This window comes from Equus asinus, chromosome 13 (genome assembly GCF_041296235.1).
Source record: "Equus asinus isolate D_3611 breed Donkey chromosome 13, EquAss-T2T_v2, whole genome shotgun sequence".
In the NCBI taxonomy this organism is placed as follows: Eukaryota; Metazoa; Chordata; class Mammalia; order Perissodactyla; family Equidae; genus Equus; species Equus asinus.
This window is the reverse complement of record NC_091802.1, coordinates 59,752,025-59,779,850: the sequence shown is the minus strand read 5'-3', so window position 1 is coordinate 59,779,850 and position 27,826 is coordinate 59,752,025. Positions and strand designations below refer to the sequence as shown.

The 27,826-nt window shown below is 55.3% G+C and overlaps 2 protein-coding genes across 23 annotated transcripts in view; both read right to left on the bottom strand.

Annotated features, from left to right (window-relative positions):
• On the bottom strand, positions 1-25,548 carry ENDOV (endonuclease V). 10 transcript variants are annotated; one of them, XM_014863941.3, is made up of 10 exons: positions 22,186-25,548; positions 21,647-21,818; positions 15,835-15,969; positions 15,569-15,608; positions 14,401-14,513; positions 13,157-13,225; positions 12,689-12,817; positions 10,205-10,278; positions 9,287-9,345; positions 1-795 (listed from the first exon to the last, which is right to left on the bottom strand). In XM_014863941.3, the coding sequence occupies exons 1-10, from the start codon at positions 22,413-22,415 to the stop codon at positions 776-778; spliced, it is 1,041 nt and encodes a 346-aa protein (XP_014719427.3). In that variant the 5' UTR covers positions 22,416-25,548; the 3' UTR covers positions 1-775. The 10 variants fall into 10 exon arrangements, 7 of the variants coding, with proteins under 7 accessions (XP_014719427.3, XP_070339892.1, XP_070339890.1 ...); XR_011493972.1 differs by having other exon boundaries at positions 479-795; positions 8,940-9,345; positions 12,698-12,817; XR_001401671.3 differs by having other exon boundaries at positions 538-795; positions 8,940-9,345.
• Positions 25,548-27,826, bottom strand: part of RNF213 (ring finger protein 213) — a 116,186-nt gene continuing 113,907 nt past the window's right edge. For all 13 annotated transcript variants that reach the window (XM_070483783.1, XM_044746101.2, XM_014863897.3 and 10 more), the window contains one exon: positions 25,548-27,616. In XM_070483783.1, the coding sequence (XP_070339884.1) occupies positions 27,463-27,616 (154 nt within the window). In that variant the 3' untranslated portion in view covers positions 25,548-27,462. The remainder of the gene's footprint in view (positions 27,617-27,826) is intronic.

Here is a 27,826-nt window from a genome sequence, read left to right as displayed (position 1 = left end):
CAAGACAAAAGTCCCAATGTGTTTTATGGTCTAGTATCAGAAGTGACACACCCTCACTCCTGCACCTCCACTGGTCACACAGACCGATCTGATTCGATCTGGCCAGAGAACTACACAAATCCCAGGAGGCATGGATCACTGGGGGCCATCTTTGAGGCTGGCTACCAAAGGCTCCAAGAAAAAATAAATTCATAAATGGCCTAATTGTTTTTCCCCCTGAAGAAGATTAGCCCTGAGCTAACACCTGCCACCAATCCTCCTCATTTTGCTGAGGAAGACTTGCCCTGAGCTAAGATCCGTGTCCATCTTCCTCTACTTTATACGTGGGATGCCTGCCACAGCATGGCTTGCCAAGCGGCGCCATGTCCACACCCGGGATCTGAACCGGTGAACCCCGGGCCGCCGAAGCGGAACGCTCGCACTTAACCACTGCACCACGGGGCCAGCCCCTTGCCTAATGTTTTTAACGCACCAAAAAGAGATTTATCTTTTCATTGCAGAGTTTGGGGATAAATAAGTAATGGGTACAAAGAAAATAAATCAAACCCAAAACATGAGGCAATTATTAAGTCCAGGAAAAACAGGAGGCTGTACAAGAAAGGAGATGTAATTACCATGTGTTACTCAGCTGTGAATAGTATGTGTAAAGAAATAATGCATACATGGAATTCTGATTCAACCAAAATGAGAAGACGAGTAGAAGGAAAGAGTGTGTGTGTGTGTGTGTGTGAGGGGCTGTGTGTGAAGGAACAAACTCAATCCCCACAGCAGGAAGTCAGTGGACAATTTCTAAACCTGGAAAAAAAAAAAAACAACATTAGCATGTTATGTAGAATACCCAAAAAAAAAAAAAAACCCAAAAAACAAAACCACACCAAATTAAAATAACACAATTTTGCCTCTGAGAAGGGGAAATCAGGAAAGGAGGGGGTGGGTGGGTAAGGAGCTGCTGGTTTCTCATTACAAGTCTTACAGAATTATTTGATTATTTAAACCAGGTACCTTTATGACTTTGATAAAAAACACAAGTGAAATTTAATTAACTAAAAATCAAAAACACCCTGCTTGCTCCCCACTTGCAGCTCTCCACCAGGCCCTGCAAGCCAGGGGCAGGCCTAGGGAACTGTTTCCTCCTCCAGGGCAGGACCCTCTGCGTCCTGGAGTCCAGGTCTTCCTCCCCTGCCCCACCGTGGCCCTCCTGGGAAGCTCTAAGTCTGGTGGCCTGTCTGTCTCGGCTGCCTCCCTCCCCCACTGGCCGCCTCCCACCTTTCTTCTCCCCATCTGGTGGGGAGGAACCAGGCAGGGGGGACCAGCCCTGCCCACAAGCAACAGCCGTGCCCTGGCCCTTCTGGTCTGTACTCCCTGCCCTGCCCCCAGTACTGCCCGTGGTGGTAGGAAACTTCAAGAAGTTGCTCCTGCTTCCTGGGAGGTGAACTGGGGACAGCGGGCCATGCTCCATCACTTCCAAGACACCTCGCCTAATTACCCAGCGTGCTATTCATTTGGACGTCAGCGCTGCCGCATGCCTGTGCCTTTAATTAATAATTTGGTAAAACTCCATGCAGAGCCTGGCCCGGGCAGTGCAGCAGGGACTGCTGGGCTGGGCCAAATCTGGGTGGGTGAGGCTGGTGAGGACCCCCTGCCCCGCTGCCAGCAAGCACAGAGGCCTTGGGCTGGAACCCAGGGCCCCGGGTTCTTGTCCCCAACTGTTCCCATCAGGCCACGGAGCCCGAGGTGAAGCCCCTTCAGGGACCCTTCCAGGAGAGGGCAGGAAAACAGACCCAGAGGGGTGCACATGCACCAGTGACAGGGGCCTGAGTCGGGGAGCTGTCTTCCCTAAAGCCTGGGCTGGCCTTCAGGTCCTGGAGGGTTGGGAGCCCAGGAGCCTAGGGGGAGCGGGGAGGTGTGGTTGAAAGGGCAGAGGAGCTGAGCTCAGACCCAGGCTCAAACAGGCCAATGCCTGTGGCCAGAGAGTGGGCGGCAGGGGAGGGGTCCTTGGGACAACTAGGACCATGCTGGGCATCCTCCCTGGACCTTATCATAAAGAGCCACATCCAGCCCTGCATATCTCCAGTCCTGGTGGCCTCAAGAGAGGGGAGGGTGGGCAGGCTGGGGTCTCTGAGGCCTGGAATCCTGACGTGCCTGGTGTGACCTGCAATGGCCAGGCCAACCACCTTGTGGGAGCCTCTCTCACTCCCAGTCCCTGGGCAGGGTGGGGACCTGAGGAATGGGCGCAGAGGCTGCTGGGTTAACAGGAAAATCTATTTGGATCTGACTTGAGTGATGGAGTGGTTCAAGACTTATTCTTGGCTCTGGGGCGGGCTGTGGTCTGCAGAGATGGATATCATCTTGGCCCTATTTTCAAGGTTCTGCAGGAGGGAGCCAAGACACCACGGCACTTAGGGCCCCCACACGCCCTTCTGTGCTGGGGTGAGGGAGCAGAGCAGAGCCCCTGGGGGTGAGGGATGGAGGTCAGCAGGACGTACGTACCACCTCGAAGTCCCCTCTCCACTCCTCACACCCTCTGCTTTCCAGGTCTCTCTTGAATGACCCTGCCCAGCAGGTTTCCAGGCCTGACCTCGGCCCCCTCCAGCTGCTTCTGCACCCTCCCACCACCCTGCCACGTCCCCTCTACAGGAACCCCTAGGCTGGCCCACTCCCAGACCCTGACCCTTGCAGCACACTCCCCAAAGCCTGGCCTCCACGGAGAAGCTCTGGGCTGTATCCATGCCCACTACCCTGGGGTGGGCCAGGGCTCTCAGCAAGCTGCTGAAACGCTCTCTCTCCATCTCATCTCTGATATGGCCTTGGTGTGGCCATTAGACAGGCCGAGGGGCCCATGGCACTCCACGCTGCTGTGGGTTCTCTTCCTTGAGGCTGCAGCTGAAACTCCAGTTCCTTTAAAGCTCAGACCCTCTCCCCCCAGCCCTCCCTGCCAGGCTTAACCCCCAGCTCAGCCGGCCCAGGGCTATACTCTGCCTCTGATGTCCTCCAACTGGTTCCTGGAACCCCGCTCCCCTGAGGTCAGACCCTCAGCTGAGGATCTAGGGGGGCCACAATTAGTTTCTGATGGCATGGGCTTTGCACCTTTGGGGGCCTGTCTGCTTGAGGAGAGCCAGAAGCACTTGAAGGCAGATGTGGATTGAGCCCCGTTCCTCTGTGACTCCCGCAGGGGACTCTGCCCTCCCCCTCTACCAAGGCTGAGCTAAGGTCACTGCTGGGGCATCTTGGGGGCGGGGAGAGGGCTCCTTAGAAACCACTCACAACAGACTGACCCAAAAAAGAAGATTCAAATTACTAAAGTCAGGAGTGAAGGTGGAGATGCTACCACCAACTTTGCAGAAATGGAAAGAAAACGTCATGAACAACTGTATGCCAACACTTTAGATACTGTGGGAGAAATGGACAAACTCCTAGAAACACACAAACTACCAACTGTTTCAAGAATAAATAGAAAATCTTCATAGACTACAAAGAAAGAGACTGAATCAGTAACCAAAACCCGCTCAACAAAGAAAAGTGCAGGCCCGGACAGCTCCCCTGGTGAATGCTACCTCAGGTTTACACAAGGATCAACACCAATCCTGCTCAAAGTCTTCCGAAAAAAAGAAGAGGAGGGAACACTTCCTCACTATTCTGTGAGGCCAATATTACCCTGATATCAAAGCCAGACAAAGACATCACAAGAAAAAAAAGACTACAGACCAATATCCCTTATGAATATACACGTAAGAAACCTCAACAAAATATGAGCAAATTGAATTCATCAGCATAGTAAAAGGATTATACACCATAACCAAGTGGGATTTATTCCAGAAATGCAAGAGTGGCTCACCATATGAAAACCAATGTAACACAACACACTAACAGAGTGAAGGAAAACGATCATTTCAATAGGTACAGAAAAAGCATTTGACAAATCCAACACCCTTTCATGATAAAACAGAGAGAAACTAGGAATAGAAGGGAACTCCTTCAACCTGTCAAAGGGCGTCTATAAAACCCCACACTCATATCATACTCATCATGAGAGACTGAGAGCTTTCCCCCGAAGATCAGGGACAAGACAAGGATGTCCGCTCTTCCCACTTCTACCTGACATAGTACTGGAGGTTCTAGCCAGTGAAATCAGGCAAAGAAAAGAAATAAAAGGCATCCAGATGGGAAAGGAAGAAGTTAAACTATCTCTGTTTGATATGACATGATCTTGCATAGAGAAATAAAGTACACACCCATACATACCCACACACACAATTAGAACTAATAAACGAGTACAGCAAAGTTGCAGGACACAAGATACAAAAATCAATTGTATTTCTGTACACTAGCAACAAAAACGAAATTAATGAAACAATCCCATTTATAAAAGCATCAAAAAAGAATAAAACACTTAGGAATAAATTTAGCCAAAAGAAGTATAAGGCTTGTACGTTGAAAACTACAACAGCTTGTTGAAAGAAATGAAAGATCTAAATAAATGAAAAGACACTCCATGTTCAGTGACTGGAAGACCTTATGTTACGATAGCGATGCTCCCCAAATTGATCAGTGCAACTCCTATCAAAACTCCAACTGCTTTTCTTTGCAGAAATGGACAAGCTGGTTCTAAAGTTCACATGGAATTGCAAGGGACCCCAAACAGCCATATACAAAAACTAAGTCAAAATGGGTCAAAGATCTAAATGTAAGAGCTGAAACTATAAAACTTTTAGAAGGAAACATAGGAGGAAATCTTTATGACCTTGGATTAGGCAATGGTTTCCTAAGTATGACACCAAAAGCATAGCAACAAACGAAAAATTGGCAAATTGGACTGCATCAAATTTAAAAACTTTCCTGCATCAAAGGATGCTATCAAGAAAATGAAAAGACAACCCACGGAGTGGGAGAACATATCTGAAAAGTGTATCACTGAAAAGGGTCTGGTATCTAGAACACAGAACTGCTACAGCTCAAAAACCAAAAGACAAACCACCCAACTTGCAAAAGGGCAAAGGACTTGAGCAGACGCTTCTCACAAGACGATGGACAAATGGCCAAGAGGCGCATGAAAAGGTGCTCGGCATCATTAGTTACTAAGGAAATGCAAATCAAAACCACAAAAAGATACCATGTCACCCCTACTAGGATGGCCAGAATCAAAGAGACGGACAATACAAGTGTTGGTGAGGATGCAAAGAAATTAGAACCCTGTGTGTGGCTGGTGGGGTTCTGTGAAAAGTAGAGCCACTGAGGAAAACAGTATGGCTATTGCTCAAAAAGTTAAACAGAGCTACCATATGAGCCAGCACTTCCACACCTGGGTACAGACCCAAGAGAACTGAAAACCTAAGTTCATACAGAAATTTGCACATCAAAGTTCACAGCAGCACTACTCCTAATAGCCCCAAACAGAACCACCCCAATCCACCAATAGATGATGGATAACAAAGTACGCCTCTCCACACCACGGAATATTATGTGGCCGTAAAAAGAAGTGAAGTACTGACACAGGCTACCACACGGCTGAACCTTGCAAACCCCGCGCTAAGGAAAGAAGCCAACACGAAGGCCACACACCGTGCGGCTCCGTTCGTATGAGGTCCCCAGAATCAGCAAGTCCACAGAGACAGAAAGCCAGTGAGTGGTTTCGAGGAGCTGGTGGGAGGGGAGAAGGGAGAGTGACCACTAACGGGGACGGGGTTTCCCTGTGGGGTGATGAAAGAGTTCTGGAACTACATAGTAGTGACAGTTGCACAAGATTCTCAATATACTAAAAACCTATTAATTGTACACTTAAACTACTCAGGTAAGTTGTCTGCATCCAGGCTCTAGCCTGCTCCTCACTGAGGGGGAGGGGACAAGAGGGATGGGGGAACCCCCTGCAGCAGGTCATGCCCTCAGTCTGGAAGGTCCATCTGACCCCTCTGTCACTGAGGAACCGCTGTCTCTAAGCAGAGCCCCACTCCCACCACAGTATGAGACCATGGCCATTTCTGTGCATCCCTTAGAGAAGTGGGTCCCCGCGAGCTGATGCTGCGGACGTTACCCAGAGCCTCCCAGCACTCCTGGGAAGTTTTCCTGTAGCCTGGGCGTGGGGCGGGTGGGCAGCAGGGTCCTGCCTGTGCAGCCCTCACAGGACCTGTGTCCTGGAGCTTGGGGTGGCGTGAGGAGCCTGGGGGAAGACGAAGACTCCTTTACCTTCCTGCTTCTTCTTGTCACCAGTTAGCATGGCCTGGCAAACCTACAGCCATGAACTCTGGCCTCTGTGGCCCCACTCCTCTAAACGTGTCACTTCCCTTGTCAAGGACTGACTGTGTCAGGCTCCAGGCCACATCCATTCGACACAGGGCGCAGCTGTCTGGTGAGGCAGGATGGGCATCATCCCCATGGTAGGCTCCCAGCTTTGCCCAGAGCCAGTCAGTACAGGGCAGTCTGGCCCACCCAGCTCTGCCTGCCTTCCATCCTGTGCTCCCAATTCCCCCACCCCCTGGTCCTGATGAGCTCTGGGCAGGGAAAGAGCTGGAAGAAGTTAGAAGGGCAGTGGCTGTGGAACACCAGGCAGGGAGGGCCAAGAGCTTTGTTGGGGATGCTGGCAGGACCTGCACAGGGAGCAGGCTGGGCTGAGTCTCCTGAGGGCCCTTTGCCTGGCCACCCTGGGCACAGCAACCTGGGCCCCAGGCTTGGGGCACACCTGGGGTGGCTCGGTGCCCTTGGGCTCAGGAGGTGAGTAGGAAGAGGCAGCTGCTGCCTGCAGCCCCAGCCAAGTGCCACTGCTTCCCCTGCCCATGGGCACTTTGGAGATGGGCTGAAATCTGGGCACTGCTGGAGCCACATGGAGCCAGCACCTCCCCTGCTCAGAGCCCCACACCCTGCTCCGGGCAAGGCCAGCCCATCCCGTCCTCCCCGTCCTGCTTTGGCCCTTTCCTCCCAGGGCCACGCACCTGCCTCACCCACACCTCACTGGGTCTGGGGACGAGTATGGGGGGTGCCTAAGCCCCGGCTCCAGGGTGAGAATGGTGCAGCAAGCACTACTAGCGCTTGCCCCCTCCCTTGTGGCCCCCAGGCCATGGCTGCGCTTAGTCGAGATGTGACCCCCAGGCCTGCTTGTGCCCGGTGACCATCAGGGGTTTTAGGAAGATGGCCCTGCGCTCCCTCACAACTCAGACAGGGCTCCACAGGACAGATGCTGGGTGGCCAGGCTGTCCCTCCCCCGACCACTGTCTCATTCTGGGGCCCAGCTTGCTGCTGGACTGCAACCCTTCCTTCGCTTACTGGGAACTGTGTGTCCACTGCCAGGAAAGCCACTTTCTGCATATTCTCACACTTAATCCCATCCAAAGCTGACGAAGCAGGTGTTTACACCCCTGGGAGAAAACAGGTTCTGACGAGGAGGACCTGCTCTCAGAGCTCCATCGGATGCTGCGTTCCCCCTTCTCTCCCAAGAGCCAGACGTGTGTGTCTCGGTCCTGGGGCACCACAGCACCACACGTGCGCAGAGGTGAGCTGAAAACCACAGGGGCTTTCTCAGTCCCAGGACTGGCAGGAGAGTGTAAACTGAGGTGAGACAGGAGCAGAGGTGCCAGGGCGGACCTCTGGGGAGGCGGCATGAGCAGGACTGGAGGTCAGAACCTGGGTCAGCCCTTCCCACCTACAGGAGTTCCCTCAAAGGCACCTATGGAACATGCTGGAACCGGCTCACCCCAGTGGGCCATCGAGTGGAGCCCAGAGCCACCTGGGTGGCTCCGCTTCCTACTGAAATGTCCTAAATAGGGGCCACTGCCATCAAGTGGGCCAGGCCCCCCAGGCTCAGCCTCCCCACAGCCCCCACTTGCGGCCCCGCCTCACAAGGGGGCTTCAGGAGGAGGGAAAGGGGACAGAACCCTGCCGGCCCAAACGACAGACTACCTGGCTCACCTGTCCCCTTTGCCTCTCCGAGGGGTCCGGGCCCCAGAGGAGAGCTCACTTCTCATCATGAACAAAAGGAGAGATACCAGAGGGGGCATGGAGAGCACGCTGAGACCGGGGCCTCCCTCCGCCCCAAGCTGTCAAACCATGATGACCAGCTCCTTCTTGAGAGGCACAATGAAAGGCAAGAGCGGCCTCCACAGGTTTCTTCATGCCTCTCAGCAGATTCCAGAGTCCTCAGGGAGACTGCGGGTGTGGGGCGAGCTGGTAGGTGGAAGGCTGGGGGTGCTGGGGGTGCCCCGGGCCTGTGGGCCATGCTCCTCACCCTCGGCCTCTCAGCTGCGCCTTCCAGCCCACACTGAGAGGGAAGTGGTGGCCAGAGGCCGGAGTTGGCGCGCGGCAGAGCTGCTGTGCCGCAGCGGAGACTTCTGAGGCTGGGCCTCTTGGGCAGGAAGCTGGCAGGGGAGGGCGCTGTGCTCGCAGGATCTGGGGAGAGCTCTGAGCACTCAAACCCACTGGGGACACGGTCTCCACCAGCTTCCCAGATGGGGCTGCCCACCCTCAGGGCCCCTGGCCAGGGCTGCAGGGCCTGACACCCAGCCCCTCAGTCTGGCACCACACTGCCCGCGTGTACCCCCCACTCTTGGGCCTCTCCAGGCTGAGGTGATGCTCTTCTCCTCTTCCTCCCAGCCCTGGTGTGTGCCAGCAGCAGGCAGGTGGAAGGTGGGCAGGGCAGCCAGGGGCTGAGCGCGACACCGGCCACCTCAGCTTGGATCCCTCCCAGGTCAGGCAGAGGTGGTTCAGTGTGGCGGGGGGGGGGGGGGGGGGGGGGGGAGGTGAGGGGGGGGTGGCGGTTTACAAAAGAACAAAAGCAAAAGCAACAAAAGGCGCGGCGCGTGTACTGGAAGGAGAAATGGCCCAGGAGGAGCTGTAGACGGACCTGCAGTTGGCATTCGCAAGCCCACCTGGTACTTTCAGGAAAAAACAAAAACACCCAAAAAAAACCCATGAACCCTCAATCCCCTTCCCATGCTCCCAGGAAATCATCTCACACGCTCGCCGGGTCTGCCGCTCTGCTCTGTGAGCAACGCCTTCCGCTGAGCTCTCTCGGGGCTGGCCCAGCCCTCGTGACCAACGGTGCAGCGGGAGGGGCAGCCACTCCAGTGGGCTGCGTGCCATGTGCTCAGGGCCTGGCACCCCATCTGCTGTTGTGGGGGCGATTCCCCCAGGGCCAGTTACTGCTCCGAAGCTGGAGGGGGCGGCAGGCAGCCTGAGAGTTTTCATGGTGTCGTCCAGCTCCGTCCCCAGCCCACACCCTACTGTTCCTGGGCGACTGGGTCTGGGGCTTTCTGGTGCGTTCTGGGGCCTGCGCTGTGGGCCTCAGGGGGCCTGCCCTCACCTGCAGGCTCTTCTGAGCCCTCCTTGGGGCATGCCTTTGGCCTCTGTGCCTTCTGGTTCCTGGTAATGACATCGAGAAGGGGCAGCATCAAATGCCAGAACCAGCCCGGAGCCCCCCTCGTTCCCCGGATGGTGCCCAGAAGCTGCTGCTGATCTGGATCCTCAGGCCCCACGTGCACTCAAGCTGGCCAGCCCCACCCCAGGGAGAGCTCAGGGGTCCCAGTGCACCTTCCCCCAGTTCTCAAAGCAGCTTAGCCAGGCCTAGACTAGCCTGAGACTCAGAGGGAAGAGAAGCAGAAAGGAAGTGCCCACAGTGACTCCTGGTGGAGACGGCAGGGCCCATTCCCAGCCTGGGGGTTGGAGGCCAGGCTTGGAACCCAAACTGCCAACTGAAACCTCTCTGCCGCTCATCTGTGCTCTGTGCCTCAGTTTCCTCATCTGTGAAGTGGATTACAGCACCTGTCTTATGGAAAGGTGGTGTCAGCAGTAAATAACCAGGCACTCCTGGAGGCGACTCTCCAAGCTAGGTTCTCTCACGAGAATCGGGAGACAGGACTTCCTGCGTCTGCCACGCAGACAAGGAAAGTGAGGCTGAGCATGGAGGTGACACAGCTGGTCGTGCAGAGCCAGGAACAAACATGGTCCGTCTGCCTCCCATGCCCTTTGGAGCCCACACCTCCGTAGCTTACAGGTAAGTGGACCAAGGCAGGTGGGGGACAGCCCTAGTGGGTTTCTGGTTTCCACCGGACATGGAGTCCACACAGGCCGTTCAACTCTCCTGTCCTTTCAGCGACTCTGCGTCCCCTGCCTGACCTGAGTGCAGTGCTGCAGAAGCGAGAGGCTCAGCCACCAGAAGTGGCCCATGTGGGCACCTCTGAGCTGACCCCTAACCAATGACCCAGCCTCCCCCAACGCTCACCTCTCTCGCCCTGGGGCGGGGGGCCCAGGGACTCCCAGGGTCCTGCGGATGTAGTCTCGGGAGCGGATATCAGCCTGAGGAGAGGGAGGGCTCAAGTAAGAGGTGGTGGCTGGGGTCCCGAGTTGGCCTCTGGACAAGCCGCCCTGACAGCCTGCTGGACAGCTCTAGCTCCCTCCTGAGAAAGCCCACGGAGGCAATGTCAGGCTGTCGCAGGCCCAGCCTTCAGGACAACGGCAGCAGCCCCAGAAGTGTGGAGGAGGCGGGATGCCTGGCCCTCTGGCCAAAGTCTTGTGACAGCAGCTCCCCAAAGGGCCTGAACGAACAGGGTGAGGTGGGAGTCCTGGTTCCCCTCCATGTTTCAACTGGAGCCACATGGTTTTCGTCAGGTTTACAGCTTGTGCTTCCTGTAGGTTTTGCCTGAGCCAAAGGATTCTCTGCTAAGACCCTCCTCCGCGAGGGCTCTCCGCAGCCCAGCTCGTCTGACCTCACTATTGGCTCATCTGTCTCCCTGACTAGCATCAGCTGCAACCCCTGCCCCCAGGGAAGTGTCTATGGAAACTTCTCCAAAGTCACTGGAAGGAAAGGGGGCTTGTAGGCCAGAGGGATCAGGGCAGACCCGCGGGGAGAGGCTCAGGCCCGAGCAGGAACCTCCTCCGGGGGCCTGGCTCAGGAAGGCCCCTGATCCCAGCTCAAATGGGCTTAGCCCGACAGCAGGTCGGACACACAGGACGTAACAGCTGAGCCCCCAGACGGCTGCTGCTTCAGCGTGAGCAGGCCAGTGTGCAGGGTGGGCGGTGGTACGTTCCGCTGGGAGGCACCCCATGAGGTGAGGCACAGCACCTCCCGCCTGCCCCTGCAGCTGACACGGGGGTGTAGTAGGCCTGTGGCCAAGGGCCCCCTCATGGCCAGGGAGGGGGACCCACCGACGCCATGGAGAGAGGGAGCAAGCACTAACCCCCTTTCTCATCCTCTCCTAGGAGCTTCCAGGTGGAGTCAGGACGGAGAAGTGTTGACAGGCGAGCAGGCCAAGAAGATGGGCCGAGACACAGCCGGTGCTGCTGGACAGGGGCCTCGCCCCACCCCTGGAAGTGCCGGGGACTGTGGGCCCCTGGCTTTCCTCCCCTAGGCGTGCAGGCCCAGGAAGGCAGCAGCCTCTTCTCTGAGGCTGGATACATAGCCCCCGCCTGCCTTTGAGGTGCTCAAGGAGCTTCAGAGGCTACACCCTCACCTGCAAGGATGGGGCCAGTGCCCACTCTGGGGCAAAGTGAGGCGTGGAGGGGACAACAGGGACCTGACCCACTGTACCAGCACAACAAAGTCCCTGATTCTGAGGGCTTGGGGAGAGTTCTTGGGTTTTCTCCGCGAGGCTGCACAGGTGGGTGGGAATGGAGGAGGAAAGGCCGCCTGGGGGCCAGGACACACGTCACAGGCTTGAGAACACACACACTCGTGAACCCAGGAGAGCCCTGCATGGGGAGAGAGGGAGGCTGAGGCTGGCGGCTGCTGAGCGAGTCCACTCTGAGAAGCCACCGGAGAGGCCTCGGCCCTTCACCGCCCTGAGGACAGCTGGCATCAGGGGCTGAGAGGCAGCCACGGGCAGCCTGCTGCTGCCATCTGGAGGCCGCCCTGCACACCAGCAGCCGGGGAAGGCCCCAGGCCCAGAGGAGGTGCCAGCATGGGCAGCATGGCAGTGGGGCTCCCCGGGGTGGGAGAAGCAGAGCCAGGGCCCTTGAGTTTTCCACTGGTGTCACCAGCTGGTGCTGAGCTGGGCAGAGTGGTTCTCGGGAGAGTCTGGCCTGTGGCCCCTCTGCTGGGTCACCTTGAACTGATGTAGCACAGGCGGGAGACGGGGAGCCCAAGGCACCAGGGAGATCTCTAGGCACTTTGCCCTCTTATCCCACAGCAGACCAGCACTTAGCCAGCAGCCCCGGCTCCAATGCTGGGCTGCAGAAAGCAGCGCCCCCGGTCCAGGTTGGCTCCCTGGCTCCTCCGAGCTGCACACAGGGCCTTTGCTTGTGAAGCCAAATCTGACAGGGCCCTGATTTAGGTGCTGGGTGCCTGGTGTGGCCACACCCTGAAGTGTCCCGATTGATGTCCCTGGTGCTGACACAAGCCTTCCTCAGGGCTGCCCAGCGGCCCTACAGGGCCCTCACCAGCCCAGGATGGCCACTCCCTTCCAAGACAGCTGGGCAGTCAGGCCCTGAGGGGCTGGCAGGACACTTTGCCATCTCCGCTGATGTCACCTGAGTCTCCTGGTGACCCTGGTACTCAATACAGGAGACTGAGAGGCTGGGCGCAGGAGCACAGTGAACCCCAGTGCCCAGGCAGGGCAGAGCCCCAGGATGAGCTCCTGGGATCTCTGCATCCTCTGGTCTCTCTCTACCCCTCAGGGCCCAGCATGACCCAAGCAGGCTCTCCCATGAGTGCTGGTGCAAGGGAAGACTGGGTGGTGTGCTCCAATCCACCCACCCGGTGCCCACCCACCTGGCGCACCGGCTCTGGGATCCGGAACCTGCAGCAGCCAAGGGTCAGGCGCACGGCCGCCTCCAGGCTCATCTTGTGACCCACAGAGACATAGAGGGGCTTGGTGCTGTGGTCGTGGCTCTTCAGGGCCTGGAACAAGGAAGGCGAGGTCAGGGTGCCGGGGGGACAAGCCCTGAGGGCTAGAGGACAGAGATGTCCTGGTGGCAGGAGGGGGCTGAGGGGTACCTGCAGCCTCCTCGGGGCACCTTCCTGTTGCTCATCCTGGGTGCAGGGAGGGGCAGATGCAGCCCAGAGGCCCCCTCAGCACAGCTAGGGATGCAGGGCACACTCTGGGTCAGCCAGACGGGGAGAGGTGGATGGGGTCCGGGGCGTGTGCAAGGGCAAGTGTACATGGGTGCTGACTCAGGGCACTCCTGACTCTTGGCTGAAGGGCCTGCCATGGTGGGGCACAGGCCCCTGGCCACTCACCATGCCCAGGATGGTCCCAGAGCCTCCCATCAGAGGAAATGAGTCTCCTCTGGCCTGCAGAAGTTGTATCTGGAAAATGGGACAAAAGTCTTGGAATATATCTTTTCTTGGTGAAGGGCTGAAGGCAGGGCTGTTCATTGATAAAATTCGAGCAGCCAAGGGGCAAGGAGAGGGAGGGGTGACGCTGCATGTGGCCACAGCCCAGACAAAGCCAACCAGCCTGAAGGCCGTGCTCACAACCCACCCCATCCCATCCCATCCCAGCCCATCCCGAGTGGACCCGTGACCAGGGCACTGCCCACTCTGACAAGGGCTCGGAGCTCGGCTCTCTCCTCCCTGTTCCACAGCGGAGAAAGCGGGTGCCTGCAGAAGAGGCAGCAGCCTGGCTAGCCACAGTGCTGGTGGGTGGAGGTGCCAGGCTGGGGGACATACAGGTGCCACTCTCAGGCCAATGGGCCAGAACCCATGCCAAGGCCACTTACTTCCTGCCACTTTCTCTCCTGCTAAGAATTTGGGCACATTTGATTCAACTCAAGAAACTTCTTTGGGGGGAGTGGGGATTAGCCCACTGAGTGGGTGCAGGGTCACCTGAGTTGGGTCTCAGGTCCCTGTCAACTAATAAACAATTGCTCCATGCAGACACCCGACTGCCCAGAGGAATGAGACAGATGTGATCTCTGTCCAGAGTCTGCTGTCCAGTGGGAAAGCCGGGCGTGTCACAGGCCCTCTCAAGTGGGGTATCTCATCCCCAGTGCCAGCTGCAGGGGCCCAGAGGTGGGACATGTGGGATAAGGTGGGGCTGGGAAGCTCCCAGGTGGGCCGGGCGGCCCCTTGAGCAGGGCCTGGAGGCTGGGGGTAGGGAAGTACGGAGCATGGCACAGGCTCCTAACTGTCCTGTCCCCAGTAACCACTGGCCACGCCCCTAAGTGGGGCGCCCAGAGGCACAGAGGCCGGAGGGCCGGGAGAGTGAGCACACCCAGGAGGCCGGAGGGCACTCAGAAGGTGCTCCAGGAGGCTCCTGAGCCTCCCTCTGAGCCCCACCACCCACGGGGAACATACAGGGTGTGCCAGAGAAAAGTGGGTCTTCCTCATGCCAGGTCAGGGATCCCAAACCCCAGGACGGGGAGGAGTGTCAGCAGGCAAGGGCCGGCCCAGAGCAGGGCAGTCTCCGGTGTCCTCCATCCCTGGGGCTGTCCCAGGTGCTTACGCCTGAGCCTGCATGCCCCCCCAGGCCCAGCCCTCACCTTCTCCTTGTGCTGGGCATTGTTCTCCAGCCCATCCACCTGCAGGAGTTTCTTGGCTACCCCAACGCACGGCAGGTCTGTGAGGACGCCGAGGTGACAGGCCACCCCGAAGCCTGCAAGGGCAGAGGAGGATGAGGCAGGGGCGGAGGGGCAGTGAGCCCAGCAGCCTAGAGAGGGCATGGCCACTGGGGGCAAACCAAGACCTCGCCGGGTTCCCCAAGTGAACAGAGGCCTGTCGGCTGGCCGAGGCCGGGGGAGACAGTACCGAGCCCCAGCCTGACCTCTGCCCTGACTTCATGGGGGTCAGGCCGGGGTGGAGGACACCTCCTCCCCTCAGACAATATAGAGGCCTAACTAGTGTGTTCATGACACATCACCCCGTTTCTCCTTTCATTTTCTGGCACCTTCCATCCTCTTCTCTTTGTGGCCGCCGTCAGGCCTCTGTGTCTCTGTCCCCTACTCCCCCAACACACATACTCTGGGGCTCCTGCCAGGTGGTCCACATTGCAGTGACTGGGGGCCTAGCGCAGGACTGGCCTGCTGGCCTTGCATGAGCATCCAGGGTGGAACATGTCCACCCTCTGCCTCTGGATCCACAGGCTCCCAGGGTAGCAGACGAAAGGCCCAAAGCCACCCCTTCTTGGCTCCCTCTGCTCCCCTCCCTCCGGTTTGTATGTGAGGGTAGAACAGCTCCTCTCTCCCCCTCCGTGTGCCCCAGGCCAAAGTTCTCGTGCCCAGGAGGGAACAGGCTTCCAGGCATCACTGGGGAATGGGCACTCCTGTCTGTGCCTGTCTAGTTTCAGGTAAGGGTATGTCAGGGCGCAAGCCAGGCCGCTGGCGGGACAGGTCAGCTGAACTCGAGGTCCTGTGACTTTTGGTGGCAGGTCCAAACTGGGTGGTGGCACCTGAGTTGGGCCAGTGCAGCGTGCTGGGAAAGGCCTAGGGGGCAGGCAGGAAAGAGGCAGGGGTGAAGAGAAGCAGGGGTTCTTTATTGGTGAGGTCCTTATAAGGAAATTGAGGCCAGAAAGGAGCTGTCAGAGCCAGGCTGGCGGCAGAGGGCCTGGGGTAGGGGCACAGCGTTCTGTGAGGGGCCCGGGTCAGAACCACCCCCTCCTTTGGTCTCTTTCCCATAGCCCTCCCGGGCCCTGTCTCTTGGGAGCAGGAATACCTCGGTGGTGGAGCACCCCATTTCCATCCACGAGAAGCACCTGGAAGAGCCAAAAGACAAAGTCACAGTCAGCTGAACTGGCCCTCACCCAACAGGCCGGGGTGTCCAGGAGCAGGAGGAGGGGTGGGACCACCACTTCCAGGTTCCAGCTTTTTGGAAAGCCTATCCCTCTCCTCAAGGCAAAAGGACATCTTCTCCAGGAAGTTCACGAGGCTTGGGTGGCGGTGGCCTGCAGAGGCCTTCCCTCCCCGAGTAGGGGTACCTGCCTGGGGCATGAGGCACGGCTCCTTCTCCCGCAGTCGCCGCACCGCGTCCACCAGGAAGGGTACCTCTCGGAAGGCCAGGAAGCCCGACACGTAGGGGGCCGTCAGGCTCACCATGCGGCAGTCCTCATACACCACCTGCCACCAGGCACCCAGGTCATGGCAGGGCCACCTGCCTCCCCTGCCACCTGCCTTTGTGCACCCCCTCAGCCCTTCACCCTTCAATCCTTTCCAACGCTAACTCCCTCTCCATCTCCCAGGCCCACCCCTCATCCTACTTCCTGCCTCACCTACCTGGGAGGCAAAAGAACAAGGTGACCCGCCCTGCAAATCGGCAGCAGGGTTCAACCTGCTGACATGTAAAGGTGCTGGGCACCCTCGTCTGTCCCAGGCTGCCTCCTTTGTAAATTAGAGCTGACGCCCCCCCCCCCCCGCCCCGCCCCCGTGCCCCGGCTCTGGGCTGTTCAGAGGCTCAAAAAAGACAAAGCACAAGAAGCACTTGAGCGGAGTGTGATGGGAAACAGGACACCAGGATGCCGTGGTTTTACATTAGAACGGGCCTCCAGGAAGAAAAGGCCAGGTCTTCATAGAGGTTACATAGCAAGAAAGGCAGCCCCAGGCTTACAAAAAGAGATTTCGAATAATGCAGAAAGGGACAGGCATGATCTCAGAGCTAGACAGCCTGAAAGAGAACAGGGCTCCCATGGATGGGAGAATCTAAAAAGAAAAGTGCTGCGGCTGCTACTGTGAATAATCCCAGAGAGAAGGGGAGATGCCACGGCGTGCTGGAGCCCCCGGGACATTGGTGAGGAGCTAGAGGGCCTTGTGCAAACTGGGAGGAGAGGAGGACAAGGGCCTGAGGGACGAAGTCTGCAGGCAGGGGTCTGGATGGGCTGGGCTGCCTGGAACCGCCGGGGACCTGGAGAGCTTTTACACCTGCCTCCCTTTCTCTGAGCTTCTCTGGCAGAGACTGGTCTTCAAACTGAAAAGTCCCTAACACCGCAGGGAAGAGGGTGGCCCTGCCTGCACTTGATTAGAACGGTAAGGGACTGGCTCAGAGCACAGTGACGGCAGCCTGGGGTCCCTCAGAGTCAGACCGGCCTGAGATGGAGACGTGTTTCCCACTAGGCACACATTCCCCAGAACCCTCAGACATCCTGGATTGCTACTGAACACCCCCAAACTCTTAGTGATAGCTTTCAAAATCACAGCTTCCACCCTCCCCTTGAAGCTGGGTCAAAACCACACGTCCCTAGGAGAAAGGATTACTCTCTATTAGCATGGGGGCTTGTCCCGTCAACATTTTCATCAATGACTCAAAGGAAACTTATCAAACTGCCAATTACCCTAAGTGGGCAGGGTCCACTCAGATGACAGACCAGAGAACTGGATTCACAGTGAACCCAGCAGGGGGAGTGCCAAACCCCATAGACAGGATTTTTACAGGAACACACGTGAAGCTCAAATGTGCCCTGAGTTTTCACAGGATGACAGTGGCTGCTTACATCTGAAGCTCTCTGCACAAGCTCCAGAAACCAGAGATCCACAAGGAGATACCTCCCCCACACTCCATGCCACGGCATAACCAGGAGACGAGCCCACTACAAACATCAGTGTGCACCTACGTGGGGAGATCAACAGCCAGCCAGCAGAGCCAGCTCCAGGCACCGCACTGGGCAAAGGCCGGGATGGGGTGGGGGGGGGGGGGGGGGTGGCAGGTCCTAATGGTGGGGAAGCTGAGGGAATGAGACCCGGTGGGCAACCCTGGCCAGCAGGGACCGGAAGGAAAAGGCCTGGAAGTACATGGGGCCAATGGCAGCCTCCCTGGGAAGACGCTGCTTCTGGGGAGAAGCAGGTGAGCCGTGGGGGCTAGTGGTGCAGAGAGTGAGGCCAGAAGTGTAAGGTCCTTCGGAAACAAGAGTATCAAGGAATCGGAAGACACACTGTCTGTCTTCACCTCAGAAGAGGGCACCATTTATTGCAGCGACTACACTTCACTGTCCCTCATGATCTAAAAAATCCAATAAGCCATCCAAAGCCCTAGCCCTCCAATTATGTTTGAATACCGTTTAAAATGAACAGTGAACGGCTGCACAAAGCTCCTACGGGAATTCAGACGGCAATAATCAGAAGTCGTCAGCTGATGAAATGCTGCCCCCAACCAGTCGTGCAGGAGAGGAAAGTTAACTATTGCTAAACTGACAGTAGACGGAGAAGAACACCCCAAGGCAGAAATTCAAAACTCAGGACAGAAGTGGGCAAAAAAACTGCAAAGACAGAAAACCCAGCAAACATATGACTGAAGAAGAGAAACAAATTATGGAGCTGATCTAATAAACAGAACTAATACTTAAAACCACAATCCAAGAAGCCTTCCAAAAATAAAAGGAGCTCTGACCGCACGTATTGAAAGAGCCAACTGTGAACTCGGGCACACTGACCTGGACAGTCGATGCAAGATGTATCTCAATGAAAAAAAGAGTCAAGAAAACAGGCAGCAAACTGGACAAACCAGACCCCACAGTAAACAAGGCCCGATGGCAGCAGCGACTGTGACACAGAATCTCTGTGGGACCCTACCGGTCACAACACCAAACCAAAGCAGCCTTCAGAGACAGACGCGGGCCACTGGGGACGTACAGTGTGGAATGGGATTCAGGTGACTTTATGTGATTATGGTGATTTCTCTCAGGTGTGACAATGACACCACCCTTGTGTAGGAGAATGTCGTGCTCAGGACAGGCCTGTTGATGTACTCAGGGGTGAGCTGTCACTACCTCTGGGAGGCACTCTCAAACCATTCAGTACACAAATGCAGAAAAAATACAACAAAACCAGCAAGAGTGGAATCTAAGCAGAGGGTACACAGGGGTTCTATGTATTAGTCTCGCAATTTTTCAGTAGGGTTACATATTTTCAAATAAAAAATCTGGGAAAAGAAAAAATCAATTGTGTATTTAGTGCGTGGGCATGAGGTGGACAGTCACGAATCTCTGTGAGGATTTGCAAATTTCCACCTAAGTCGACGACGCAGCGCCCCTAACAACTGATGCATCTTAGGCGGCGTTCATGGAAACAAGGTGTTAGGCCCACCAAACTCGGGCTGAACTACACTTGAGTAGTTCAATTCCGCGCGACAGATTAAAGACGGACCCTAGCAACTGCGGGCACACCAGAGGGGCAGCAGCAAGTGAAGGAGCTGGAGGCCAGGTCACTGAGACTCAGGAAGGGGCAGACAAGACAGGAGAGCACACAGCTGTCTTCAGACAGCGGAAGCGATGACGCAGCAGGCGAGACAGTCTGTTCTGTGCTCTGCTGCCTGAAGGCAGAATCGATATCACAAACAAGTAAATTTCAGCTGTGTGTGGAAAAGAACATTCCAACCAGGTGTTCAACTGTGGAATGGGCTCCGCTGTGAGGCCATCACTTGTCAGGGATGCTGAGGAAAAGACTCCTGCTGCGTGAAAGGTGGACCAGTGATTCCCAGCCTGGCTTTGCTTCAGAGTCACAGGGAGGCTTGTTTAAAAAGGCAGATTTCCAGGCCACATACACCGGGAGATTTTTTTCTGTAACTAGGATGGGGCTCTGCAAGCTATATTTTTTTAAAACAACTCCATTGAGATACAATTTACTACCATAAAGTTCACTTGTTTGAAGTGTATTAATTCAACGTTTTTCATATTTACAGAGTTGTACAACCATCACCATAATCTAACTTTAGAATATTTTCATCATCCTCCAAATAAACCTTGTACCCATTGGCAGTCACTCCCCATCCACCCCACTCCCCAGCCCTCGCCAACCACGAATCTACTTTTTGCCTCTATGGATTTTCCCAGGGAATCTGCATTTCTAAATATACTCCTGCGCGACTCTAATGGTGTAGACCCATCGCAAGGCATTTAGGAGCCACTGGGCCAGACTCCTCCAAGATCCTTTCCTAGTCTAAGCTTCCATGGCACAGGACGACAAATGCTGACTACATCCAAAGAGCAGACACTTTGCTTGGTGCCGGGGTTACAAAAGAAATACATCACCCTGCCTCCAGAACCTACAGTCAGTGGGAAAGACAACGTAAACTGGTAACTTTAATCCGACATGAGAAGTGCTGTAATAGCACATGAATAAGATAGAGGCCTAGGACAGAGATGAGGGGGTGGTTAATTCTGCAGCTGGGGAAGGTACAGTGCGATAGGAATATGCGAACTGGGTCTTGAAATGTGCCAAGTCGTCCTAGGAATTAATAGTGGCTAACGTTTATCTATTGAGGGCTTACCATGTGCTTGTTATACTTATTGCTTTCCATGCAGGGTCTCATTTACTCCTCATCACAACTCTGAGTTGGTATCAATACTGTCGTCACCATCCCCGTTACAAAAGAGGAAATGGGGGCCCAGAGAGGTTAAGTGGGGGTGGAAGAGCCCTGGTAGGAACCCCAGCAGTCTGGCTCCCGAGTCTGTGCCCCACCCTCAACGCCACTCTACAAATGGACCAGGGGCCCTCTGAGGGCAGGGGCTCTGATTCCTTCACCACCCTATATCCAGTTCTTAGCACACAGTAGGCACTCAGCACATGTTTACAGAATTTGACTAAAGAGGCCTTCCAAGCAAAGCACAAAGACATTGAAGCAGGAAGAGGCCGTCTTTGTGAGCAGGCAGAGGAGCAGGGGGGCCAAACGCTGCAGTGCAAAGGTTTCCTTGTCAAGCTCTTCTTTAGTCAATGCTTCCTGAGCTCTTGACTCCAAATGGATCGTGGGCATACTGTTCATTCACTGGCGCATCTATTCGAGTGTCTTCTATATGCCAGGCACTGAGCTAGGGCCAAGGCTACAATCAGTGGGCAAGACAACATGGTTCCTACCATCGTAGAGTTTACATTCTGGTAGGGGAGACAGACAGGCCAATTCCATTCCAGCATGATAAAGACGAAAGAAGGGCGCTGAGAGCAACTCCTGGTCTTGCAGGATGAGGAAGCCCTTACTGGAGGACCTGAGACAAGTGAGAGCTAGCCAGGTGAAGAATATTCCAAGAGAGGCAACATCACCCCAAGGTCAGGCAGACAGAGACAGCTTGGTGCGTGTGAAGAGCCCAAAGTCCTCGGGAGCGGGAGTGGGGAGTGGGTGAGGAATGTGAGAGCTGGGCCTACAGCATTGCATTAAGCAGGGATCAGATCATGAAGGGCCTCTATGCCTCGTCAGTGAGTGTGACCTTTACCATGAGGTCACGGGATGGGCACTGAAGAGTCTTAAAAGTGGTCTAGGCGGTGATGTGGTCACATTTGCTTTTTAGGAAAATTGTTCTGCTAGTAGCATGGAGAAGGGACCATGAGGACAATCCTGGAGGGAGGGAGCCCAGTGAAGCTTCTGCTCGGCATCTACAGTAGAGGTGATGGTGCCACAGCCAGGGAAGGGGCAGCGGGGGTGCAGATAAGGAGACAGATTCCAGCAATATTTAGGAGGCAGGAAAAATGGAGCTAGTGTGTGACTGGAGGTGAGGTGCCCAGAAAGACAAAGACTCCAGCTTGGGCAACTTCAGGGTGCGCTGCTGCGGGTCACTGAGACGGGACCCCAAGATGACAATTGGCTTGAGGTAAAGATCATGAATTAATTCAAACTTAAGTCACAGAGTCTCCTTTAGTTTTTGCCCTTTCTCCTTTTTTCTTCAAAGGCTTCCCAATTTATTAACGAAATCTTACAAAAGGAGAAGCGAGGTTCTACCTTCGCAGTGTTTCCTGTCTCGGAGCCCCGCGTCTCTCACCAATGCACCCCGAGCCCGAGCGGGGCGCTCCTGGCCAGCGTCCCCCGAGGGTTAGTTACCTCGAGCTCAGGGTAGCTGAGCACCACCAAGGAGGCGCAGGCGCTGACACTGTCGCCCTTCACAAAGGAGACATCCACGCCCCCGACCCTCTGCAGGCCCGAGAAGGCGGGGTCCCGCTGCCACGCCTCCGTGTCCCGGTCCACCACGCGGGCCTTCAGCCGGGCTTGCTCCCTGAGGGCAGACACACGTCCAGCCGGCCGCTCCGCCCAGCTCCCCCACCCCGCGGACCCGCTGCGGCCCCCTACGCGGAGACCCAGGCCCAGGGGTGGGCACTCTTCTCGGGACCCCTCCCGGTCTCACCTCCTCCGACCCCGGGGCCCTTCCCGGTCTCACCCGCCTCCCCGAAAACCCCAGACCCGGCGCCGGAAGCGGGGCGCTGCTGACCCCGCGGACTACAACTCCCGAAGGCCCTTCCGCCCGCGCGCCGGAAGCAGCCCCGGGTCCCCGCGGCCTCAAAGCCAGCGTCAGGAGGTCGGAGGTTCACGGGGAACCGCGTCGCTCCAGTCCCGGGGTCTTGCGTGTTCTCCGACCCCATTACCGTTTCCAGAGCGAGAAAGTTTCCTCCGCCGGCCGCCCTACCGCCTCCCGGGCCATGGCGCAGTCGCGTGTATCCCTTCCGGTGTTGTCACTTCCGGATGCGCCGCGAGCAGGCGCCGTACGGCCTTCGTTGCCATGACGACGCTCGGTGGGGCCGGTCGGGCCTGCCCGTCGGGCATTGCAGACGCTGCCGCCTGGTGGCCGGAGGCCCCGCAGGGCACCCGCGCGCATCCAGCCGCGCCTCCTACGCCGCCCTCGGGAGGACTAGCAGCGCAGGGGAGCCGGGCCGCCGCCGTCCGCCGAGGGGCCGCAGCCGCCAGCCGCTCCGCGCCCGATGGACCGGCTGACCGAACCTGCCGGCCGCCGCCCCGGCCCCGTCCCGGCAGGCAGAGCCGGCCTTTCCCCGACCGCGCCAGGGGGGCCTGCGTCGAGGGAGGAAAGTTGTCCCCTCCTGCGGTCCTCGCGGGTCTGGAAATTCAGCTGACACAGATGGACGGGAGAGAAGCATGCACGTTTGCTGAACTTTTCCCTAGACGCGGAGGCTTCACCGGAGAATGAAGACCCGAAGACCGGAGCGGGAAGCTCTATACCTTTTAGAAAAAGAAACAATGAATTTGTGGAGAATTGGCAAGACGGAGGGGTCGTGAGCGGTGAAGGCCCGGCAGGGTTTGCTCATACGCCTCCCCGCCCTGCATTCCCCGACACTGGCCATATGGACGTCTCCCTTCCTCTTGGTACCGGGAGCGGACCTTCCACCTGGCGGATTCAGAGGGAGAGGCGGGCGAGCAGGTGACCTTCCTGCCTCCGCCGTGCTCTCAGACTCCTTCCGCTGACGATGTTCAGTGTGCCAAGGTGCCAGCCACATTTTGGGGCAGCGTGTCCCGAAGGCCGTCCCGGAGCATCTGCCGTTTACACGGCACCTTGACTCCGGTTTCAGTGGCCGTCTGAAGTGTTTGAGGGCAGGACACAGCCCTTAGCCCGGCAGACGCACAAATTCCGCCGGGTGGCTCTTGGGCAGAAAGCCTTACCCACCAGACCAAACACGGACTGGCTCTGGAACATTGGCTCTTCTTGGAGCTCCTCGATTTCTTGAATATTTGTCTCTTCGTTCTGGGCGTTGTGCTGGATGCTGGGATTACAGCTGGCTCAGGGTGTGACTGCACTTGTGCTAAGCGCTCCGGAGAGAATAATACTGGAGCCTACTTTAAACTGTAGGTGGGAAAGTCCTCTCTGAGGGGTGGTATTTAAGAGGTGACCTGAAGGGCGAGGAAGACAGAGCATTTCAGGTAAAGGGCACAGCATGTGTAAAGGTCCTGAGGTAGGAAGAGGTTGGTGCCTCTGCGGTGCTGAAGAGCAGCCAGCCAGGCCCACGTGCAGCAATTTCATCCGTGGTTTATATTCTCCCAGGGGAACTCAGAGAAGTATATGGATAAGTGATGTAGTCTGAATATAGATCTCAAGAGGAAAATATGGAAGACGAGGATTAGAGTTTGCGATTCAGGAAAGGCTTCTTACGGCATTTGACCACTGGGGGAGCCTTGAGAGATGGTGAGTTTTCAGCTGGGAGAGGGAATGGGGACCATTTCTTGAGCAGCCGTTGCACAGCAGGCACCACGCTCACATTTTTACCTGCACTGTGTGAAGGCAAGGAGGGCAGGTTGTTTTAGGATCTGGAAGTCCCGGGCCCTGTGCGGGCGCTCTGGCCAGGACCCTTGCCCTCTGGTCTCTCTACTCCTGCCCTGGGTGGCTTCCCGAGATACTCCCACCTCCTCAGGAGGCAGGGTCCTGCTGTCCCCAGAATGCACTTCAGAGTCTGATGAGGCGTGAATTCTGCCAGCATTTTCTTTGTGGGGGAAAGCACTTTCCTGGTGTTTGTTTTTCCAGTTGGAAGCGGGATTCATAATGCTCGAGCATAAGCTTCATTAGTGACCAGAAGGGATTAGAAAATGCAGAAAGCAATATAAATGCGAATCGTGGCTTAGAGGGATTGTTATTCAGCTCCAGGCCTCAGGTTTCCTCCTTCCGCCTCCCATCTAGCCTCTCTCCAGGCCCAAGTGACAGAGCAACCGTACACTTAGCACCTATCCTATTAGGGCAGAGATGTGGTAGTGCACTGTCCACGCGGCTGGACGTGGGTGGCTTTACCCACCACGCAGGGCCCTTTGACCTGATGTTCTCTCTTTTTTTGGTGAGGAAGATTAGCCCTGAGCTAACATTTATTGCCAATCCTCCTCTTTTTGCTTGAGGAAGAGTGTCCCTGAGATAACATCTGTGCCAGTCTTCCTCTACTTTATATGTAGGACGCCACCACAACATGGCTTGATGAGTGGTGCATAGGTCCGGGCCCGGGGTCCAAACCTGTGAACCCTGGGCCGCCGAACAGAGTGTGTGAACTTAACCGCTGCACCACCAGGCCGGCCCCGGACCTGATGTTTTCTTCACAATGATTGTTTACCACTGCACGTTTGTTTCTAGGTTGGAACTGCCTGTAGGAATAATAGAAATAGCTCATGACTGTCTCAGTTAACAAACCCTATAGCCATTAACAAAGGTAAGTAAGTTACACACTCAGTAAGGTCTTAAAGAGGAGACGGTGCTCAGTTGTGAACATTTTCAGGTAAGTCACCGCCAACATAGTGACTGTTTCTGCCTGGGCTGAAAGCAGAAGACCTGTGCAATGGGGAATGTCCAGACGAATGACTGAATGGAACCGAGACTGAGGAGGAGGACGTGGGGAGGGGAAGGTTAGGATTGGTGATGAGATACTGACGAAATGGGATTGGTGCTTGAAAGAGAAACTGAGGCAGAAGGAGAGTCTGGCCGCGGAGTGCAGGTCCCCCTTTGTAAGCCAGTACCTCTCTTCCAGCTGTAGTTCCGCACCACAGCTTCTCTCCCGCAGGAGCCTTTCTTTTTGGAAAGGAAAACGCAATTTTCCCCAAAAGTTGTATTTTGCCACTTGAACGTAAGTGGGCTACTGGAAGCATATTATTTCTCGCCCATGTCTTTGCTTCCTTTTACCGAGGAGCCGTTTCCCCACCCACTGACAGAGGGTTGCTCCTGCTCATTGCTGTCTGGGCCCTGCTGTCTTCCAGGGAGGCCACTTCAGGCAGGAAGGGTGGACGCCCCTCTGAGCCCTCCAAGACCGGCAACTGGGGAGTGGTGGGGGACTCCCCATGTATCTCAGTCTTCTGCCATTTCATCCAGAAGTTTGCCCTCACGTTCGAAACCTGAGTGTATGTTTTCTCTCTGGAACCTTCTACTTTATGGTTCTACAGAACATTTCCACAAACAAACAAAACCAGTCTCAAAACCCTAGTTGATTCTATTTGCCATACATAGAAGTTCTGCCCCCAAAGAGAAGGATTCTTAGCAGCAAAACTCAAGTTTATTAAAACAGGACTGACAAGTATAATAAAATTTACATTTGCTTGCGCTAGGCCAGGGTGATTTTGTACAAACAAGATGATGCCAGATAATGACAATTAAGGCTTTGAAAGCGTAGCATGTAAAACAAAATATCTTAATTAAAAAAACCTTCATAAAAGTGGGGGGAAAAATCCCAGCCAAAAAAAAAAAAGTATTCACAGCAAGAGCTTGACACCTGACCCCCACCTGCTAAGGTGTGGCACAGCGAGGGACCAGAGCAGCACCTGCTGGCCAGGCCAGCTCTGCCCCCACTCTGAGGTATCGAAGGAGTTACAAGTGCAAGTTGAAGAGTTGAACAAGCAACTCCCCACCCCCACATCCGTTGAACAGGCAATCCAGGATGCTGATGTTGGGGGGAGCGCCTTTGCGTAGTCCAGAATGACCAGACAATCATGGGTTACCAGTGCAAGGGGCTACCGTATCGAGCGAGTCCCTGCGGGTTCTGGATCACTGTATTCCCCTCCAGCAAACATAGGTAGAAAAGCAACAGTGAAAGGGGCTGCAGTCCCTTCTGCAGCTCCCTCCAGCGGTGCCACGGTGTCCTCGGGGCTCTTGGCAAGCATGGTCTGTTTTTGTGGCTCGCACCCCACGGGCCCAATTTCAAGTTGACTGAGTCATTAACTCATTTGGAATGTATGTTCAAGACGTTTGCCTCTGACTTGTAAACAATCGCTGTCTCAGTGCTAATGGGTGTTGAGATACCTAGGAATAGGAATAAGTCCAGAGAGGTCACAAGTATCCAAGTAGGTTTGGGAAAAAATGACACAATGCCCACAGTGGGAAAGTCAGCTCATGGTCACGGCTGGTCGACTATTTTTCCTTTTTCAGAAACTCAACTGGTTTTATATTCTCTCTGAGTCTGTTTTTATGCCAGGGCTGAGACCCAGAGAAAGGACCAGATAGTCATACACAGGAAAATCAAGGTCACACTAAGACCATATGTTTATTTGGCAGAATGCTAGACAGTCAAAAACTGCCCACAGGAATGCTAGAACCAGGCCTTTGATCCAAGTTTACACTGATGAACTTTCATTTAGAATCTACTAGAATAGGAAGGAAATTTGGCCATCAATCCAGTCCCTTCGTTATCTAGATGAGGTAACTAAGACCCCAAAGTGTCCCTGGCTCTTAGTCTAGTGCTCTTCACAATGACAGCTTTTTGGCTCTGACCCTAGAAATTTGGCAGTGACTCATTAGGGGGCCTGGGTGAGGTCTTGTTTGGCCTCTAGGCACTCAGAGAATGCCCAGACTTGTATTTGTGAGAAGACAAAAAAGGAGTCTGGCATTTTTTCACATCTTGGGAACCTAAAAATATTTGTCCAATACTCAGAATTGAAAGGAATGGAAGAAAGAAGAAAGCCAGACTCTGCTCTGTGAGTGCAGAATATAAATGAGAAAAAAAAAAAGTAGAAGCAAAAATTAATAACTGCATTTCCCTCCCTCTGTGTAGTAGTGAGAGGAAAAGGGCCCTGGAAGTTAAGAGGCTGGGAGCCTGTGCCACAGACCGCTCCTGTATGTGAAGCCAAGCAGCTACTTTTTTGGTCTCCCCTGGAATGTAAAGGATGGTGGTTTATTCCAACTTCATGTACTCTTCACTTCTCGCCACCTAATGAACAGTATTCATAACATGACGAGACAGTTCTGCAATATACACATGCTCCTGAAACGGCTTGGCTCTCAAAACGTCGTCAGCCGGTACAGCACGTCTCGGTCTTGAATTCAGTGCTGTGCCAACAGCTTTCCTTCTCAGCACTCACGAAAGCGACAGTCCGTGATGGAGCCCATCCCCTGAGTGAGGCGGGAACAGCCTTCTCTCCCTGTCTTAGGCAGACACGGTGCTGAGGAAATTATTCTATCTCATTTGTCGAGCCCGTTTGAGCTCAGCAGCCATTTTCCACACAGAGACACAATTGGAGAGCAGTATGTTTTCTGGGATCTGAAATTCCATTTCGGGAAGAATTTCATTCTCTTTCGTTTCCATGTAACTTACTAGAGTGTCTCTCAGGCTGAAAAACAAGGAACGAGAGAGAGCATTTAAAACAGTCTTCCATACAATGTAAGGAGACCCACCAATTGTACTTTTTCAAGTCATCAAGAGAACCAAAGTGTTCATTAAGACGAGAAATACTGAGGGTCATCTTAAGGTCAATCAACTATTGAGTTACTGAACTGGGACTAGAATCCTGCATTCAGGGGTCCTGGGGCATACCTGTTAT